The sequence below is a fragment of the Lissotriton helveticus genome, chromosome 4_1 (genome assembly GCF_964261635.1).
Source record: "Lissotriton helveticus chromosome 4_1, aLisHel1.1, whole genome shotgun sequence".
Classification (NCBI taxonomy): domain Eukaryota; kingdom Metazoa; phylum Chordata; class Amphibia; order Caudata; family Salamandridae; genus Lissotriton; species Lissotriton helveticus.
Window position 1 is genome coordinate 1,016,803,392 of NC_136063.1, and position 20,973 is coordinate 1,016,824,364.

The 20,973-nt window shown below is 45.2% G+C and overlaps 1 protein-coding gene across 2 annotated transcripts in view; it reads left to right on the forward strand.

Moving 5' to 3' along the window:
- Positions 1 to 2,351, forward strand: part of ADAMTS16 (ADAM metallopeptidase with thrombospondin type 1 motif 16) — a 1,002,496-nt gene extending 1,000,145 nt beyond the window's left edge. For both annotated transcript variants that reach the window (XM_078687616.1, XM_078687617.1), the window contains one exon: positions 781 to 2,351. In XM_078687616.1, the coding sequence (XP_078543742.1) occupies positions 781 to 896 (116 nt within the window). In that variant the 3' untranslated portion in view covers positions 897 to 2,351. The remainder of the gene's footprint in view (positions 1 to 780) is intronic.
- Positions 2,352 to 20,973: the final 18,622 nt, after the last annotated feature.

The window sequence follows — 20,973 nt, forward strand, 5'->3', positions numbered from 1 at the left end:
TTAGAAGGGAAGGATATTAGAGGACTAGATAAAAAAAATATGTGTCTAAAGATGTTTCCTGAAAGTGATGTGAGTAATGTTGGGTGCTAATGCTGAGAGGGTGAGAGTTTCGGTTGAGGTGGCTGCCCCAGAGAAGTAGCTCTTGCGGTCAAAGGAAGCTCTGAACTCCAAACTCTCAGTTCAAAGTGCAAGCCCGCTTCAAAGGTTTCTCACATCTCTGGAAATTAGTAACATAATGTAGAAATAGGGTGGGTTGGCTTGGGCAATGAAGGATGTGATCCTATCATGAAGTAAGCCCGTGGAGTTCTTGGAGTTTGGGGGCAATATTTTTCTTGATGGTATGTTTTTCATGATGGTAATAGGTTTAGCTGTAGAATTAAGAATAACTTTCAGCAGTGCTGGGAAAGAATGAGGAATCATGCCTGCGCCACAGCACTCCATGTCTACTTTCGATAAATTGCTTCCTTTCTATTCCAGTCAAAGCTGCTTATTTGTAGCTACTTGGACAAAGTACTACATATTATTTCGTGATAAGGTGACCAAAATAAAGAAGTTAAAATGTAATACCATTATCTCATTAAATAAACAATACTCACAAGAATACTTTCATAAACTTCATTATGGCCTGATATTTCAGTAAGACAAAAATTGACAAATAGTAAATTAAGCATGGTAGATATTCGGCTTAATTTCTTTTGTAGACCTCTCTGTACATGATCAGTGTTAGTTTTGTGAAAGTGGGTTTGCGATGATGTCTAACTCTCATGTTCTATCTTTCAGATGTCTTCTGCAAGGATCTATTTAACTGGTGCTACTTGGTGCCGCAGCATGGTGTTTGCAGTCACAAGTTTTATGGGAAACAATGCTGCAAGTCTTGCTCGAAATCCAATTTATAATGAAGAATTGACTATTGCGAATCAAAGTGTATGTCTTACTGTCTGAGAGTCACTTCTGATTTGGGCTACGCCTGATGACGATGGAGATCATGAAGAGGGCCGTGTATGACCTTCAGGAGAAACAAGCAACATCTCTCCCGACTATGCAAGCAGGAAATTCATGAGGCCAGGCCCTGAACTTTCTTCAGGAGCATTCTCAAAGGAGTCAAACTGGACACAGAAGTCAGTGCAAGCGGCCTGTCATGAGAAGAGAATTGAAGAGTTTTAAGAAAGAATTCAGTTAAACGACTTTGTTTGCAGATCATTAGAGGTCTTAAACAGATATTGGGCGTGACATTCTACAAACAAATGGAAGGAGAAGGGAAAAAGAAGGGAAAAACACAAGTGTAGCTCTTTTGCACCTCATCTTCTCCCAAAAGACGAGTCCACCATAAAGACTTTCTATGCCAAACATGAACCTCAGTCGTCCATCCTACACATCCTATCCAAGCACCTCAAACTTTTGCAGTCGAGTGGTTTGGAGCACATCAGTGGTGGGAACCGTATTATGTTTCGCTCTTTAGTAAAGAATGACTTTTAATAACTCCTACAAAAAGGAATTACATCTGTAAGACAACACTTGACCCCATCTTGGGTGAACAGAACAGTGTTTTAACCTAACGTGTCAATCAGGGAAAGGGGCAAACATATCAGTCATGGTGCTAACTTCGCCTTCCCAGTCACATGAACTCAATCGCCTTAATTTTTTTATGAGTGTTTTTATTGAAACTACTTTTTTATGCTTTGTCATGTTAATAAAAAAGTAAGCATCTGTCCTGCAAAGGTTTCTTCTAGCAACTGATTTACCGAGGCATTGTCCTCCTTAGACAATGTTAAGGTACTGTCACACTAGACGCAAGCTTGATAGACGTTTTCTGAAGCATGAAGCGTTTCTTCTCATTTCTAGCCCACGCATTCAAACATTCAAACAAATGCAAATCAACTATTTACAATGTAAAGAAAGCTGCACACATTCAAACTGCAAACGATAGCAGTTTAATCTCGGTGCCTACTGGAATTATACGTTTACCATGCAGCTGCGCCTCAAAGAGTGCATCTAAGTATTTATGTTTATGATCTTTTATAATAAATTTTTGTAAAAATGTTTACGCTGCCTGTGAAGTTTTCATTTCTAACTGCCATTCATCAGATTTTAGTTCAGAAGATTAGTCGTGTCAGAAAAAAATGTAAATACCGATTTGGCTGGCAACCTGTTATTTTTCTTTTATTTCAAACATACTATTTAGTTATTATTTGTGTGCTGCATAGTAAGTAAACGTTGTTCCAACTCGAAAAATGTTGCTACTAATATCTGCTTTCATTTCGAAATATGGTTCAGCCTATGTAAGCACCATGTAACATTCACACATCTTACTCAGTAAACAGCTATTACAACGAGGCTGTTACCCAGCAAGTCTATACATCGCATGCGTTACAACGCATGAACAACACATAGCCATTACTATGCATACCATTACCTCGCATGCACTTTTACAATGCATGCGATGTAATAGCTATCCACATCGTTGAGAGGAAACTGAGGCGGTTCCGTTTCCTCACAACAATGTGCACCGCCCCTTTGATGACGCTGGAACCAGGAGAGAGGAACCATGAGGAGAGAGAGGTAAGGGGAATTGTGCTTGGGGTGGGGGTTACTTTTTTAGGGTTAAGGGTAGTGTCGAATTAGTGTTGTAATGTTTATGTTGTGTAGGGTTGTGTTTTAGGATTTAGGGTAGTGTAGGGGGGTCGTGCAGGGTAGTGTTATAGTGTAGGGATCGGTCTGGAGTAGGGAGGGGGTCGTGCTGGGGGTAGTGTTTTAGGGTTTAGGTTAGTGTTGTGGTGTTTGTGTAGTGTAGGGTACCGCTTTAGATTTTAGGGTAGCGTTGGGTTGGTCGTGCAGGGTATGGTTAGAGTGTAGGGATCGGACTGGGGGTAGGGGAGAGTGTCGTGCTGGGGGTAGTGTTTCAGGGTTTAGGGTAGTGTTGTGGTGTTTGTGTAGTGTAGGGTAGTGTTTTTGGGTTTAGTTTAGTGTTGGTGGGGTTGTGCAGGGTAGTATTAGAGTGTAGGGGCCGGACTGGGGGTCGTGCAGGGATTAGTGTTTTAGGGTTTAGGGTAGTGTTAGAGTAGGTGTAGGGTAGTGTTTTAGGGTTTAGGGTAGTGTCGGGGTTGTGCAGGGTAGTGTTAGAGTGTAGGAACCGGACTGGGGGTAGGGGGAGGGGGAGGGTGGTGCAGGGGTAGTGTTTTAGGGTTTAGGGTAATTTTGCAGTGTTTGTGTAGTGTAGGGTAGTTTTTTTAGGATTTAGGGTAGTATCGGGGGTCGTGCAGGGTAGTGTAGTGTTATTGTAGGGCGAAGACTGGGGGTCGGGGTAGGGTCATATAGTGGTACTACATTAGGGTTTAGTGTAGGGTAGGGTAGGGTGGAGTAACTTACCTTGCAAACATTTACCATGAGCATACCTTTACCACGCATGTCTTTGCGTTGAAATTGCATGCGTGGTAAAGGCATAGTCATGGTAAAAATTTGCGTTGTAATGGCAGTCGTTGTAATTGACATTGCGTAGTAATACCCGCCTTGTAATGGCATGCGTGGTATTGTTATGTAATGAGTCACATTCATCTTACTCTGCTATTGGTTGTTACTGCCTGCTATAAATGTGCTACAAACCTTTCAACAAAGTATCAGTCATTAAACGGCTTGCAATACGTCTTAAGCACAAATGCCCCCAAATCGTGTTCTCAATAGTAACTGGATTGGGAATTCTGATTTCAGCCAAAACAGCTCTTTTGTTGATTTCAGGCATCACTGGGAAATTCCGTGTCCATCCTTCTTTGTGTCTTCGGATTTTCCCCAACTTCAAGCCTTTTTCTTTATCTGCTCCATTCTTTAATTCTTCGACCAGGGTTGAGAAGAAAGTGAACAATTTCTAGCTCCTTCACCATCATGGAGAGGTTAGACACCTTGGTGACCTAGTATTCCATGGTGGCTTTCTCGGGCCTAGTGCTCTTTCCGTCACAGCCGAAGAAGCGCTGTTAAAGGAACGATTTCAGAAAGCCCTTGCTGCTTTTATCTGATATGTTTTCAGATACGTAACAGAGCTGCCACTTACCTGATAAGACGCCGCCACCGCCAGGAGTCATATAGGGGCTGCCACTTACCCGAGAGGACGCCGCCACCGCCAGGAGTCATCCAAACGCTGCCAAACCGCGCCGCCGCTGAGGCAACCGGGAATTGTAGTCCTGACACCGCGCCAGCGCCAGGAGGCGCACAAAAGCAGAGCTGCGCCCGGCGGAGTGGGGGAGATACGTAACAGAGCTGCCACTTACCTGATAAGACGCCGTCACCGCCAGGAGTCATATAGGGGCTGCCACTTACCCAAGAGGACGCCGCCACCGCCAGGAGTCATCCAAACGCTGCCAAACCGCGCCGCCGCCCCGGGACTACAATTCCCGGTTGCCTCAGCGGCGGCGCGCTCTGCTGACACTGCGCCAGGAGGCGCACAAAAGCAGAGCTGCGCCCCGCCTCACGGGATGCGCGCGGGACGAGCCTGGCCAAGCCCGGGCCAAGGGCGGGCCCGTTTAAGCCCGTTCAAGACCGGCCAAGGACGGGACGGGCCACCCCTCTGAGACCTGCTGCTGTATTCAAAAGGTCAGTGTTGTTGTACATTAAAGGGGTGTGACATTTGACATTTACCGATACTACTTGTTGACTGCACTGAGTAAAATCCAGGACTAATTAAGGATGACTACTCCACCAGATGCTGGCCCAAGCAATAGGAAATCTACGGGTGGATCACTAATGGGAACCCTAGACAACTGTCTCATTAGGGTATCTACCGCACTTGCTAAGGATATTGAATTAACTGAGAAAAGACTATCCTTGGATACATCATTCCACAATAGGTCTTCGCTGGGACCGTTGGCAGATGCCAGATCTCCAATACACTCACATATCGACTCCCAGGGCACACTTCCTCCGTCGGGGGTAGTAACTATTCTTTCGCCTCAGGCAGTAACCACCCTAAATACAAGCGAAAATTCGATAGATGGTACACCTGCAAACGATACAGAGAGAGTATCTTCACCTAATATAAAAACTAGATCAGCTGGACAAGTAAAACCAACTATGATTCAGCCGAAGGGGAGGGCGCAGACACATAGGAAGCGTCCTGGACCGCAAATTAATGTCGGAGGGAAAAAAGCAGGGTCATGCGAAAATACTGTTCCTGTCGATGACCCAGTAGTAACTATATCAAATAGCCCGCCACAACATGGCATGGCTGATGATAATGGGCAGGAAAGCCTTTTGGACATTAGGGGGGGGGGGAGTCAGATTTGGACTTGGGACCTTCATTTTGGAAAAGACTGGAGAGTACTTTCAAGAAAGTGTGCCACCCATTGCATGAGCGGTTGGACTCGACAGAAAATAGAATAGTGTACATTGAGCTGAACTTGGCAACAACTCAGAAACAGGCAGGACCAAGGCTTAGTGGTCACATTGCCCGAGCGAAAACGCCTGTAGCCCATGGTTCAACTAGATCAAATAGTGGTGCCAACTCAGGACAGGGAGTTGGGCCACCCCTAGTTACTGATAAGGCGCACACTATTAATTCTCAACCTACTACCTCGTCATGGGTGAGAAATACATGCAAAGATAGTGTGGCGCCTCAAACTATACTGGTCCAAAAAGATGCTAACCAGGTGCCCCAAACTTCATTGGCCCGGAATGATGTACCCCAGGTGGCCAAACATACAGGGGTGGGAGTGATACCTTCGAGTAAAGAGAGTTATCAGGATGTCACTACTAGGCTGGATGCTAGACAGCAAAATTTGCCTGTGTTACCCAGAACTTATAATGAACCTTCCCTACCCTACATTGACCTCCCTCCCCAATCAGCCCCCTTTGTGGTAGTCTTGGCAGGGGTTCCACCTGTAATCCAGGGAAAATGCGAATCATACCTAGATCTAAAACACAAATGCATCTTCTGGCTTAACAAGAATCGCCCTCTGATAGTTAATGCACGAGCGGATATACTAGGGGTTAGGAGAGTTAATTGGATTAGCAGGGGCTGCAAGACGGTGGCAGGAGACTGCATTGTTATTAATTTTAAAGATCAGAAATGTGTAAACTACATTTGTAATTGGCCCTATAATGATCAGCCAAATGGGATACACGTTCTACCCTTAGCTTATTTTTATGGCCCCCCGATTCCGGTTTCCTTTGAGAGGGATATGTTCCCATATGGACCTGCATCAAACCCTTGCCCTATAGGGAACTTAAGGTTGTTTAATAGATTTCAGGCCTTGTTGGGGTTAGGGGACTGTGATTGACAGTATGAACTGCAAAGGTTTACCCAGGGTAGCAGAGTAGGGGAAATACAGGAGGTAGAGACCAGTATAGAGCAAGAGTCTATTCTAAAAACCGGGGAAATAGGGGAGGTTGAAACTGGTCAAAGTGATACATGTGATACGACTATTGTGGTGCCAAATGTAGATCTGCTCTTGGGCAAGTACAATAATGCACATCTTGGCACGGGGGTCGCCATTTAAGGGGCGAATCGGACGTAACATCTGATGGACCCCTATGTTATACAGCGTTGGTCTCATGGAATGTTGCGGGACTGGGATCAAAACTAAATTCCCAGGCTTAGGCAGATTTCATTGATCGTTTTGACATTTGCCTGTTTCAAGAGGTGTGGATGGTTGAACCTATGTTTAGAGTAGGATACTTGAATTTTTTTGTGCCCGCTATTAAGAAAAGTCATGGTCGTCCTATGGGGGGTTTAGTGATGTGGGTTAGGCAGTCCCTAAATTGTCAAACCCGACAGCTCTCAGTTGTGAGTAATGATATTCTTGGTGTCAGGTTTAGTTTCCCTGCTAACTTAGTAATTGATATTTATAATGTTTATGCGAGGGGGCTCCAGGGAGGAAAGAAATCTGAAGTTGTAGCTGAACTGGACAAATTACTCCAGGCGACTCCCCCCAAAATACTGTCACTAATTGCTGGCGACTTCAATACTACTTTTGAACCTTTAGGTTTGGACGACATGCATTTAACTGAGGATGAGGATGCCAGGTGGGGAGTTCCTCAGCTCGATACTAAACCTATAAGAAAATGGACGGAGGCCGCAATTCAGTTAAAGGGCCTATGTATTGAAAATGAGCTCCGAGCGGCCAATGGGCACACATTATCGGATAAAATTGGAAAAGAAACTTTTGACAATGGAATTAGGGCAAGTAATATTGATTTACTCGTCCCCTTGAAGATGTGGTCTACTCTCGTTGATATGGAGGTAGTGACTCGTATTGAGAGCGACCACAATCTTCTGACTGCAACATTTATTCTGGGTGCACACAAAGTGGTTAATTCTCATGAGGGGAACACCCCTCCAGATTCAGTTCTGGCAAATGATGAGCGCCATCTCAAGTGGGGCCAAGTTGCAGAACTACAGGATACTATTGATAACCTTGACGAAGATCTGGCAGGGGCCCTAGAGGCTATTGAGGCAGCCACTCTGAATGGATCTCCCCTTAATTTTCTGTTGGAGGTACATAATGGATTTTTTACTAAATTAAAAACATATTTTTGCAAACCTAGCTCAGTAAAAAGAGGTGCACAAGCTAAAAAACCTGAGAGATGTTATGACGGTTCATGCCGCCAAGCCAGGGTTGAGCTGGGTCAAGCCTTAAAATCCAAAGATATGTGTACTATAAAACAGGCTCGAGCAAACTATAGGTCTAAGCGATATAAAGCTAAAAGGGAATGGTAAGAGGGTATGTGGCAGGACCTAAAAGTGGAGTGCAATGCAAAGAATCCTAAACTTTTTTGGACATCTTTAAATGGGACAGGGGAGGGCACCGTGAAAACCCCCAAAATAATGTCGACCGAAACTCTTGGGTTAACTATTTTCAGCCCCAATACGCTAATAGCACTTGTGAAAAAAGTGGAGGTTCTATTGTTCATACCCTCTATGAGGAGCCTGCTTTTAATTTAGGGGAAGTGGATAGGGCTTTGGACCAAGTTACAGAAGGTCGTGCCACTGGCATGGATTGTGTTCCGGCATATTTATTTCTAAGTAATAGAGGGCGATGACGGGTCTACATCTTGTATGTGGCTAATGCTGTAGCACAAGGTATGGATGTGCCTAAATCCTGGAAGGGGGCTGAAATAGTGCCGGTGTTTAAGAAGGGGGACAAGTCACTTGCAGCCAATTATAGACCTATAAGTCTAATTGACTGCATACAAAAAATCATGGGACGGCTGGTTTTGGGCAAAATCCAGTCCTGAATGGATAATGACAATATTTTTAGTCACCTCCAGGCTGGCTTCCGCCCAAAAACAAGTACTATAGACCAGGTATTCCGGTTTATAATGCTATACTGACGTACCGTGGTCCTGGAAAAGGGTACTCTGTTTGCCGTCTTTGTTGATTTAAAAGCGGCCTTCGACCTGGTCCCACGAAATACATTATGGGAAGTTCTTGCGGGGCAGGGGATGTCACCTGAGTTGTTGGGTTTAATCGTCCGCTTACATGAGGGTACGTACGCCCGGGTTCGGTGGGGTCGCCAGGGGGAAGTTACGGAATCCTTCCCTGTAGAGCGGGGAGTGAGGCAGGGGTGCGTCATGGCACCTACCCTGTTCTCGCTCTTCGTGAACGGGGTTGCAGAATTTCTCTCCCTGGTCCCAACCGACGCCCCTGTATTGTGTGGTGAGCGGGTTCCGATCCTCATGTTTGCGGACGATACCCTCATTATTTCAAAAACACCCAGTGAGCTTCAACTAGCGCTGTGGCGCTATGAAGATTTTTGTCTTGACAGGGGCCTGGAAATAAACACGGCTAAAACCAAGTTTATGGTCCTTACGGGCCGTAAACCATATGGGACTTCCAGGCCCTATAGAGGGTCGATAAATATGAATGGCTCCCCATTGGAGCGTGTAGATGCCTTCACTTATCTGGGGGTCACCATCCAGAAAGAGCTGGGGTGGTGTAGGCAAATAGACATTGTAGTCTTAAAACACCGACAGCAGGCAGGCATTCTTTTGAAAAAATTCTCTTCTTCATTGACAAGGCCCATTAGCCCCCTACTAGAAGTATATGGGATGAAGGTCCTAAGTTCGGCCCTTTACGGTGCCGAACTTTGGGGTTTTGAAGACCTAGGGAAATTGACGCTAGCTGAAAATGAATTTCTACGAAAAGTTACTAGCGTGCCCGTAAGTACCCCGTTAACACCCTTAATGTGGGACCTTGGAAAAAAAGCGGGGCAGGACGTCGCCCGTTTGCGGCCCCTACTTTATTGGCGCTGCCTATGGACCACAGAAGAACTAAGCCACTATGCTCAGGGCCTGAGGGAGATAATGAACAAGGACTCCTCTCGAAAAATACAATGGTTAAAGGCCATTCAGTCTCTACTTTTTAAATTGGGAATGAGGGAATTGTGGGAAGATCCGGAAAATGCTTTTTTCCCCTCCAAAACTCTTCTTAAAAAAAAGTACTGGGAGATGGTGATTACAGAAGAGAGGTTAGATGGTCTCTCCCAGCACCTGACAGGTCGTTTTATGGATATTAAGACCCACCCGACCTTGGAGCCCTATTGGGATATAATTGGGAAACCGCTGGATCGCAAGCTTTATTTTCAGCTGAGAGTGGGTACCCTCCCAGTAAGGTCCTTTACAGCAAATTGGGCAGGAAAAAATGGTAATGACAGATGTCCAATGTGTGGGGAGGAACAAGAGTCTATAAGCCATTTCCTCTTCTTCTGCCCCATGTACACTGCCCCTAGAACGATGTGGATTAAACCCATATGTAAATTGCTTGGGATACACAGGCATAAGGAGGCTCTTAGAATTTTATGTACTGACCCAACCCCTACAATTGCTGTTGCTATGGCTAAGTTCCTAAAATGGGCTTGGGTAATTCGTGCGAAACAAATAGCGACAGTTATATGATGATCTAGCTCTAGCTGTGAGTTCCTGTGTAACTTATCCCTCAAAGAATTGTATATTGATTAGATTGATTTTAAACATGTAAGCTGATATTCGTCAATAGTCTATTGTAGTTTAATTCCTTTTTAATTTTTATTGTATGAATTTTAATGGATTTTTAATGGATTTTAAAATACTGTTTTTTCTATGTACGCTTTTATGACTTAAATTGTCGAATAAAGTTCATGAATGAATGGATATGTTTTCAGTGTATACACACTTTAGTCTAACACGTTCTTCAGAAAAGGACAGCCTTTGACCAGAATGTTGCTCAGGTTCTTTACTGGCTGTTATGCCTTTCAGACCAGAAAAAACAGAAAGGAAAGTTGTGGCTTTTTAATACACAGGGAGTGTTTTAGGCATGTGATCCATAAATGTGTACTTCTAATCATCCTGAGATTGTAATGCATATAATTTATAAATCCTTATTGCAAGAGATCCCTTTACTGAACCCAAAGATGCTTTGAATTTTTTAGGCTCAATGTTGATGCTATTTGATAGCTCTGGCATCATTGTACAACTGAACTGTATGCCTAGGTGTATTGGGAATTCCAACATTAGGAGATAAAACCCAGGTTCAAGGAGATTAGCAAAAAGTAACCTCTCTCTCTACCCAGGCAGAGGGAAAAAGTGGTAACTGGACACTGTTCGTGCTTTTTTGGCACTTTAAGCCTAGTGGCCCGCTCGATCACTGTGTGGCTCAGGGAACATAATGGCATGCGTCATATTCTGTTACCCCATCCAGGAGAAGGACCTGTGTCCTTCTCTAAAGTTGATTGTAAGTGGTGGAAGTATTATATGATATGGCTAGGTAGCCTTATCATGGAATGCACTCGCAAAACCTTTACTGAGTCCAATCAGGCTTGTTTAAAAACCTTAAAGTCAGCCCTGGGTAGCTGTTACTTCGAACAGTTAGGCTTAGACAAAGAAATTTAAAGCATTTAACAGTACCAAACAAAAACCACAGAACACAAAAGAAACATAACACCAATTTATAAAAATAGAGTATATATATTTTTTTTATATATATTTTTTATTTTATTTTAACAGTAAGACAAGAGTAGGCATTACAGATATCAGGTGTCACACAGTAAAATGCAGAACAGGGCCAGGCGGGGGAAATATACATACAACAATCACCATAAGGAACACAAGGCCCATCGCGGTTACGCATATTAGAGAATAGAAATAAACAGTCAATCCAAAGCAATCCCACCTGCGCGACCCCGTCTTCAATGGTACAGGATAATTAAAGCCAGTGTAGACACCCGAACAATAAAGGATTTGTGGAGAATAAACAGCCCATCTCTCGTAAAAAGGAAAGACAAAAGGGCCATAGAACAAAACAAAGGCAAAATAAAAAAAAACTCCCCTAACCCACCACCCTGCACCCCTGCAATGGCTACGGCCTACCCCACTAGCAGCGTGCCTGTCGCCCAAGAACTACCCTAAAAGAAGGGAAAAGAGAAAGTGGAGGAGGAGAAAGCAAACACACTCCCGGTCTCCCGTACCCCAAACCAATAGCGACCACCCCGAGACATGGTAAAACCGATATTCAGCAAATATACAAACCAGTCGGGGAGTATAGTCAATAACCACCCAACTCCCGTCACAGTATAGGCACAACCCCGGCCTTGCTTAAAACTATTATATCAAATCCAAGCGATCAAGTTCAGCCCTGGCCAGTACGGTCTTTCAAAAGAGTCTTTTTCACTCGAGCCGCCATCTTGATGGAAAAGGCAGAGCGTTCATAAAAGTTCATGTAAGTGCAGTAGGATCGAAAACAGGATAAAAGTTCACGACTCGAACGAGGAAAGGTATCCAAGAACAGCGGGTATCTCAAACAGTCACTGAGGAACTTGTTACCACACGGAGGGCCGTCTATAGATGTGTTAGACGGCAGCAGGATCGAGCAAGAGACGCTGGCGATAAGCACGGGCTGGCCTGTCGTTAATTGGGGACCGCCAATGTTCATTAAATCCGGGATCTGCACGGGGACCTCGACCTCTGATGTGCAGTGCAGCGCTGGTACCACAGCTAGCTGGAAACTAAACGAAGAGTCGTCCTCCGGTCCCAGGATACCGTCCACTTTCAGAATCAGTGTCCGGAACACAGCGATGGTGTGCGAATGAAGCGCCCCAATGGCGGCCATAACGGCCTGCAGCGATGGCGTGCCTTCCGTCCGCTCCATCCCCTCTCAATAGGCGACAGAGCAGGACTTGAACCCCGGAGGCCGGCTACTCCGGGGTAACAGGCCACGCAAATCTGATGTCGAACAGTGGGCGCTCCTCGTCTTACAGAACACACCTTCGCTGTCAGAGAGGGCCCCAGCCCGTCGACCCCGGGAGGGCAGCAAGGTCTCCGGGCACCGGACCCCCACCACGGCAGCCAGCGTGGCACGCTGTCGTGTCCTCGGTGTAGATCGTTCAAAGGATCGTCACAAAAATCAACAATTAAGGCACTCTTCGGGAGACCGGGCTCAGTCCAGGTCTCACGGCCGATGTTGATCAATTCCAACCCGGATAGTCTAGAAATCAAGGCCCCGGCTTCACACACGTTGTTAGGCCGAGAATGGAAACACGGCGTATCTTCGTCAGCCGATGAGGTAAAAAACTCGGGATTGCACCTTTAGAAGCAGAAGAACTTCATGAACAAGGAAATCAGGTGTGAGTTCAGGATTAAAGACAGGATAGTCGAGCTGCTGGCGGAGGTCGGCGGAGCCGGGAGCTTACGCGGCCATCTTGATTCCTAGCGTAGCTCCTCCTCCAATAGAGTATATTTTAATGAATTTTTAGAGTCCTTAATAAACAAAATCCACTGGAGGGTTCCAGAGTTACAGATTTGTATGGTTTTTATCACTTTTAATTCCAACTACAAGCAGGGCTCCTTCTTGGACTAAAACAATCTCGAGAGGAATTTACCTCAGTCTATGTGTGCTGCAGAATGCAACACACATGGAAAGAGGAAAAAACAAGGAGAAATGAAAACATTTCTCCTCGTTACGCCTGTTATGGGGAGGCGTAAAGTTTTGTGCTGCCCCAGGTTTATGTGATTTTTGTAATATGGGGGACTGTGTCAAAATCCATGGGTGTTGCATGGGAACACCCATGCAACTCCCATGGAATGAATCCTTGATGCAGAAGATGGCCATGCTGCTTCTTGCTCTGCCTTGCCGTACTCCATATCTATGAGGTCATGCAAAGCCACGCAGGTCCGCATTGCGTCACTTCATAGATATGATTGAGAGGCCTGCGCCACCGGAGAGTAAAAAAAAACGATGTTCTGGTGGTGTAAGCATCTTGTAAAGAAGCTCCAAAAATTCAGAAGTTGCATGTGGCAGGTTATGTGAAGCACTTTTTAAAATCTGGTAACAACTGATTCATTGCTCAAGTGGATTCCCATCATGTATGGCGGCCACCTTGGATGATCTACAGCTCTTGGGTGATGTAAATGATTTCACTGTTCCGATTTGTCTGAGTCTGTAATGGCATTTGTCTCCAAGGATCACAGTACTCTCCGGGTAAGCAACAGGAAAGTGGAAAGGTGTTTTCTGTGCTTGAATGGCTCACTTCTATATCTGTCTGCGAAGCTGGAGCATCCCTTCAGCTTTCATCTCATATTTCCACCTGTCTGTGGAGTTCCACGCGATTCCATGGTCACCTTTACTTTTTATGTTGAGCCTAGAGGTGTAGTTACCAATAGTACAGTGGCAGCAGAGGCACTGGGGCCTAGAGGCCTGAAGGGCCCACTGAACACTGAATAGTTGTGTATTTTACAATCAAAACAGTAGTCAAATGGGCCTATTTCTTTCCTTGCACTAGTGCTGCTGTCCAGGCTCATCCATTCCCATGTCTTTTTCATGTATGTAGATGATAACCAGATCACCTTGCCCCTGGATAAGTTGGATGGTCAAAGACTTAGGTTGGCAGTGCATGAGGAAGGCCAGGGACTGTATGGGCGCTTGCTGGCTGAGTCTCAAAATAAGCATAACTGGGTTGATGCCATTGAGGGGACAGAATCAGAAACGAGCAGCAGCTTGTTTGCTTGCTGAAATAGGCTTCTGCCCAGTTCTAGTCGACCTCTGCGACAAACTCAGCACCTTTTTTCACCACAAAATCAAGAGCATTTACGACAGCTTTGACGAAGACAACCAAGACACTGAACCCTCACCAACCACCTCCGACACCCTGAAGCCAGCGATTGACAACTGGACAGCCCTCACCACTGAAGACACACTGAAGACGATGAAGTCAATCCACTCCGGGGCCCCCATGGACCCTTGCCCCCACCATATTTACATCAGAGCTGCCGACACCATCGCACCCATGCTCTGCCACACCATCAACCGCTCCCTGGCAACCGCCTCATTCCATGATTATTGGAAACACGCTGAGATCAACCTGAAACCCTCAGCGGACCCCACAGACCTCAAAAACTACAGACCCATCTCCCTGCTCCCATTCCCAGCAAAGTCATTGAGAAAGCCATCAACAACCAATTCGCCACATTCATCGAAGAGCACAACATCCTTGACTCCTCCCACTCCGGCTTCAGAAAAACCACAGTACGGAAACGACCCTCCTTACCGCAACAGATGACATCCATACCTTATTGGACAAATGAGAAACAGCAGCCCTCATCCTCCTCGACCTCTCAGCGGCGTTCGACACAGTCTCTCACCGCACCCTAATACGCAGACTCCACAACGCAGGGATCCAATACAAGGCCCTCGACTGGATCCGCTCCTTTCTCTCCGGCACAATGCAGCGGATCAGACTCCTTCCTTTCCTATTGGATCCTACACCTACCACCTGCGGAGGCCCCCAGGGGTCCTCCCTCAGCTCTAAGCTCTTCAACGTTTACATGGCTCCGCTCTCCCCCATCGTCAGAACCTACGGACTCAACATTGTGTCATACGCAGACAACACCCAACTCATCCTCACCCTATCCAACGAACCCAACACCGCAAGACACAACTTTCAAGAAGGCATGGAAGCCGTCGCCGAATGGATGAAAAACAGCTGCCTACAACTAAACACCAACAAAACAGAAGTGCTCATCATGGGCCCAAACCCTGATGCCTGGAATGACACCTGGTGGCCCCCCGCCCTCGGAAGCCCGCCCACCCCCACGGACCATGCACGCAACCTGGGAAACATCCTGGACTCAGAGTTCAAAATGGACCGCCAGATCAACTCCGTCTTATCCACCTGCATCCACACCCTTCGTCTCCTACGTAAGACGTTCAAATGGATTCTCCTCGAACACAGAAAGTCCGTCATTCACGCCCTGGTCACCAGCAGGCTCGACTATGGCAACGCACTCTATGCCGGAATAAACAAAAACCTCAAAACCAAGCTACAGAACATCCAAAACTCTGCCGCAAGACTGGTCCTCAACCTGCCAAGACACTGACACATCTCCCAGCACCTGGGCACACTCCTCTGGCCCCCCATCGAAGCTAGAGTCACCTTCAAGATGCTAACCCACGCTCACAAGGCCTTCACAACACCGTACCAGCATACCTGAACAGCCGACTCAAATTTCACGCACCCCAAATGACCCTGCGATCACCCCAGTTCTCCTTCGCCGTGGTCCCCCACACCAGAAAGACCAGATTGGGAGGCCGCTACTTCTCCTTCCACGCGGATAGAGCCTGGAACGACCTTCCGCTCCGCCTCAGACACATAATATCGCTCCCCTTCTCCGCAAGAAGCCTCAAAACCTGCCTCTTCGACAGACCCCCCCTTGATGGACTGGAGCCTGCTAACTCCCCCCCTACGGTTGAGTAGTCGCACTTAACAAACACCTGATTGATTGATTGATTGATACTCTGATGACAACCTCTACTTGTGAGCCCAGATTATCTGCCTACTTATTGCACTTTAAGCCACTTAAATCCATGCTTCTGTTTCTTCTACACAAGGTAGGAAGGTGACTGTTTCAAGCAATCACAGGGTCCTGGCTAGGTTATAGAAACTCTCTCTAACTGGACGTCGTAAGTTTCTTTTCAGATCGCTTCAATCGACTCAAAATGCATCTGTGACACTTACTATGAGCACACCCATATTTACATGATTTACATCATTACTTCTGCACTCTCAGCAAAGGCAAAAACATTTTTTGAAGACACACACTGCCTTGCTCATCGCATTGTCTTCCATCACACACTGTTTTTTCCTAAAAGGTTGATTCAGGAAAAACTCTTGCAGGAGATGAAGACAATTCTCAGCTTTTTAAGTACCTCCCTTACGTAAGTAGAAAAATGTGGACACTCCTTCTACATTTGGTATCTGAACACTCAAACTCACTTCTCACCCCTGCCTTGTCTCCATGGCAATCCCTTAAATAAATCTACCTTTTATTTGTTTAACTAAAGATATTGTAAACACTCACTCCGCCTAGGTGAAGAGTAACATTCCATAAAGTGACAATCATAATTTTAATTTATAAACACCTTTTCAGTGCACTGTCTCGCCACTCACCTAGCCTTTGTAAAGTGGTCGCTCCACGTGTGACAGGTCCTCGATAATATGGGGTTAATAATGACATGGAGGCAGAGGACGGGTTTGGTGCTGGAGTGTGACTAACTAACCTAGCCATGCCCACCTGCTTTCATTAAAACTTTGTGCAGAGCGCAGGACTCAACCAAAACCCACACATATGTAGGTGACACTTTTAAGACCACACTGCAACGTGCGGCGAGGTGGTACAGTACAGTCCTCCCCAACTTTAATAAAGCATAACAATGCACAAGTTCTAAACATGACGTTCCACATTGACAACATGTAATGTTATTTCGGGTCATCAGAGTCAGAGGTTCTTCAGGCAGGTGGATGGTGCAGGGTTGGCTTGCAAATTATATATCTGGTGATCAATTTAGGCCAAGGATTTTGGAGTGGAGGATTCCGATACTGAGACACTGTTTGGAGAGTTTTCTACTGGGCTAGGGTCTGGCCCTGTCTTGTCTGGACTCTGATGCCCCGCCCACTGTATATATTATGGTTATGAGTTAGCATGATGTGTCTAACCAACATGCAGTTACAGCTTAAAATTCATGTGTTGCAACCCACTGAGCTATTTTTGTAATGTGCAAGCTTCAGTTGGATAGAATTGTTTCTGTAATGTGTAAGCTTTTGTCTTATTATTGCCTTCTAGGTTAGAAAACCTGATGTGGTACATTACTTTTCCCTTGGTTAGGTTCCCATTATTGATATTTCTGTATACTTTCCTATAAGAGAGAGAAGCTTGTCTATAGCAGACAGACTTCTGATGCTGACATTTGCTCTGCAGTTCCAATGTCTCATGGTACAGTTTTCCCCCCTCCCTTATGAGCAGAAAATCCTTATTTCAGCATTTCTTGCCTTGAGTTAGTTTTGCAGAAAATGTTTCCATGCCCTGGCAGAGCAGAGCTTCGGCTCTGTGTCCTTGAGGAGAGATAACAGGGTTGCCTTCGCAGGCGCAGATGCCTCATGTATGAGTTCATTGTTCACCATTTCGCTAGTTCTGTAATTTTCCAGGCTGGGCGTGTCTTTACCCTGCCATGTTATGTTATAATGTATTATCATGATAGGATGAGTCAGTCCTCTCGATGCATTCTCTGGAGTGCAGACCTGACAGGGCCCATCTATAGATGAACATTTGTATCCTAATAAATATATTTCTAATCCTTCTCCACTGCCTGGCTGGCTTATTATATGAGAATGATAGATGAGTGAGGTAAGTCGCTCAGGTGGCTTTCAGCCACGCTTATCAGATGGCGCCCGAATAGGGACTCCGTGATAAGGATCTTTCTCACCCGTAAGTGGGTAGCAAAAGGCCGGGGACCCTCTGGTCGACACGGAGGGCCCAGGTACCCACTTTGATGCCGAGCTTGGTTCTCGCAGCGCTGCCCCACCCTGCTGATCGGGAGAGGTCCTGGTTCATGATCCTGCGCCGGAGTCCAGAAGGCGGAACCTTGGAGCTGACCGTGTTGGTCCCAGCAGCCGGCGGTGGAGAACGGTGGATGTCGGTTCTGCGAGCAGAAGGTGAGTGGTCCAACTGTTGATTGAGGGAGCTGGGATGCTCCATGAGACCGGTGTGTCTCTGAGACCGGTGTGTCTCTGGTGATTGGAGGAGCCGGTGTGCTCCTGGGGCTAGTGTGCTCCGGGGAACTCAGAGTGCAAGTGGCGCTCTGACAGACTATTGGTGATGAGGGTTTCGGGTGGATGTCTGTTTTAGAGCATCCGACCAGGTGGTACTGAGACTGGAGTGTGGCTCACCACGGTTAAATACTGGGAAAGGACCCAAACCCCTAGTGTGAGTGGTTTGATGGAAGAGTCCCAGATCTTCCGGGGTAAAGTGCGCAACGGTCTGTAGTGCCGCCCGGGTGGCGGATGTGTCCTCCAACCTCAGAACAGTTGGTGTACTGTTCGGTCTGCGGTAGGGTCCAGGTTCCCCAGGACTTGGTCGACGGGCCTTGTCCTATTATGGTAACACATGTTTGGCAGGGATTCAATGCATAGGACGTGCGTGTGCGTGTGTGGTTGTGTGTGGAGATAGTTGTTTGGTTCTTTTGTGCCTGGGTATGTGTGGGTTCTTTGGCGGTATCTGATTGAGTGAGTTTGGTGGTGTTTGATTGAGTGTGCAAGATGCCGTGTTTCAGTAAGTTGCGATGTTTTAGGTGTTGCTGCAGTTCAACTGATGTCAGATTGGCCGAGAGCCAACCCGCTCCTGTAGAAGACTCTTGATTTTGTTTAATATTTCTGATGCAGTTAAGATAGATCACTTGCAAGAGAGATTGTTTGCTAGGCACTGCTGTCAGAGCATGTTTGATTCCCTAAGGTTGTGGCAGAAAGAGGAAATTTTAGTTTTAAAAGATGACAAAATGTGTACATTTAAAGTTGCTTTTAGTGGCCCAGTGAGCCAATGTGAGCAGTGATTAAGAGGATGGGGTATGTATTTCATGTAACATGTTTTATTTTGTTATGATTGGTTTGGGTTGAGAGCAGTCTGTGGGCTGCCTTTTGTTTGTGTAAATGTTTGTTTGAATGAAGTGAGTGCATCTTGTTGCATAAGTTAGATTGTCTGGTCCTTGTGAGCTATCTGAGATGGGTGTGCCTGACTATCAGTGTGTTTTTCATGTAGTTTAAAAGTGCATGCAGGGCTGTGCTCTATGGAAAAGAATTTGGTTTCTACCATCCCTTAATTTGTGAACAGTAGAAGATGAAGAAAAAGGGATTTGATTACCAGGAATCAGAATGTATATTAATAGAATTTAGGAAGAGTGTAAAGTTAAAAAAGAAGAGAAAAAAAAACAAGAAAGAGAAATGTATTTGCCAAAATAGTGTTAATTATTGAATGTTAGAAAGAGTTAAGAAGGCTTATTGGCTTTGTCAGCGCCAGACCGAGCGCGAGGCAGATTTGACCTTGGTGGTGAATGCCAGGGGAGGCGGAAGGCTGGCTAGCAGCCCAGAACTCTTGAAAGACGGTGAGAGTGAAATGCAATTGTTTAGTTAGTTTTAAACATAACTTGTTGAATTAATGTGTTTCAACCCACAATCAAATAAAAGAGGTTGTAGAACTCCGAGTTGGTAAGGTTTAGAATAATAGTGTGGGAATATTATTACGTTCTGGAAGGGTTAAATGAAAAAGGGAGAATGTGAGCAAAGCTGGGAAGATTATGTAACATGGAAATATAGATGCTAGTAGCACAGCACAGTAGATGTGACCTTGTGTGATAAGCACATTCCAATGGGTTTGCAGAGCACCGAGAGCGAGAGAAGAGTACAGGCAGAAGATTAGGGGGGGGCTAGGAGACTCAGCTCCTGGCACAGACAGCAGAGATACACAGTTGGAGCCAGCATCAGCGAGTCTGCATAATTATGAGTTCTGCTCTTTCCAGCAGACTGCTGCTGGTTTAGACTGAAGTATAATGCAGTTGTTCAGAACACATGTGATTTAGAATCAGGAACAAAATTATGAATAACTTTCAACAGGTTATTCCATTTGGACATAGAGAATTACACTTTAACATGGCCTAGCCTGAGAAAAGAAGGATTGTTTTGAGAAAAATTAATTTACTAAATATGTTAGTGAGTGTTACTCCTATTGAATGAATGAATGAAATGATCTTTATTCGGATTCTGAAAAATCCATAAAAGTACATACAGGATGAATCTTTTTAAAATACATAAAAACATATACAAAAGTTAAAAAATAGAAATTGTTAAAATACATCCCAAACAGACATGAGCAGCATAAATGACATAAAGTGCATATTACATGAAATGGTATCATAAACAGTTTAGAAAAACATTCGTAAATTTCTGTTTGGATAATACTGGTAACAATATTTCCATACAGGTAATAAAATCTCTATACAATTTATATTTAGAGTTTAAAATGCGTTATACATCCGAAGATCGTTATGCATGTTCCATACTTGCCCTCGATTTTACACAGGCTTTTATGAAGCAGCTTATAGTGAATATAACATCATCGGTTGGTAGCATTTGCAAGAATTTCAATGCCAATTTAAAGTCTCTTAAATTGTATTCTCTGAAAATTGGCAATAGGTAGTGACGGATGTACAATTTATAGTGGCCACAGAAGATAAAATAATGCAGTAAACTTTGCTTCCCACCGACAGAACACGGGCATTCAAGCTCTTCTAGATTCTTATTATAGCCGAGTGGAAAGCTCAGTAAGTTTACAATACTGCCATCACGGAACCTAAATAAGAGGCTCCGGTTCCATCTTCCTATCGGTAGAGACAGATATCTACAGGGTTTGTAAAGTTCATTTAAAACAGCATTACTAGTCACAGTTAGTGGAAGATATTTGATAATAGCTGATTTCATTAATTCAATTCTCATGCGTTCCTCTTTGTATGACTCATACAATGCCCGTTTTACAATATTCTTATGGGCGGGCACAATGGTGTTCGGCGAGCTAAACAGGGAACCATGTCCAACACTAATTAGGCTATTCTTGACCGCATTTAGCCAAGGTATGAGGTTGGATCGTTCATGGGATAAACAATCTAAAATTATGTTACGGGTCAAGGAAGCCGCTGGA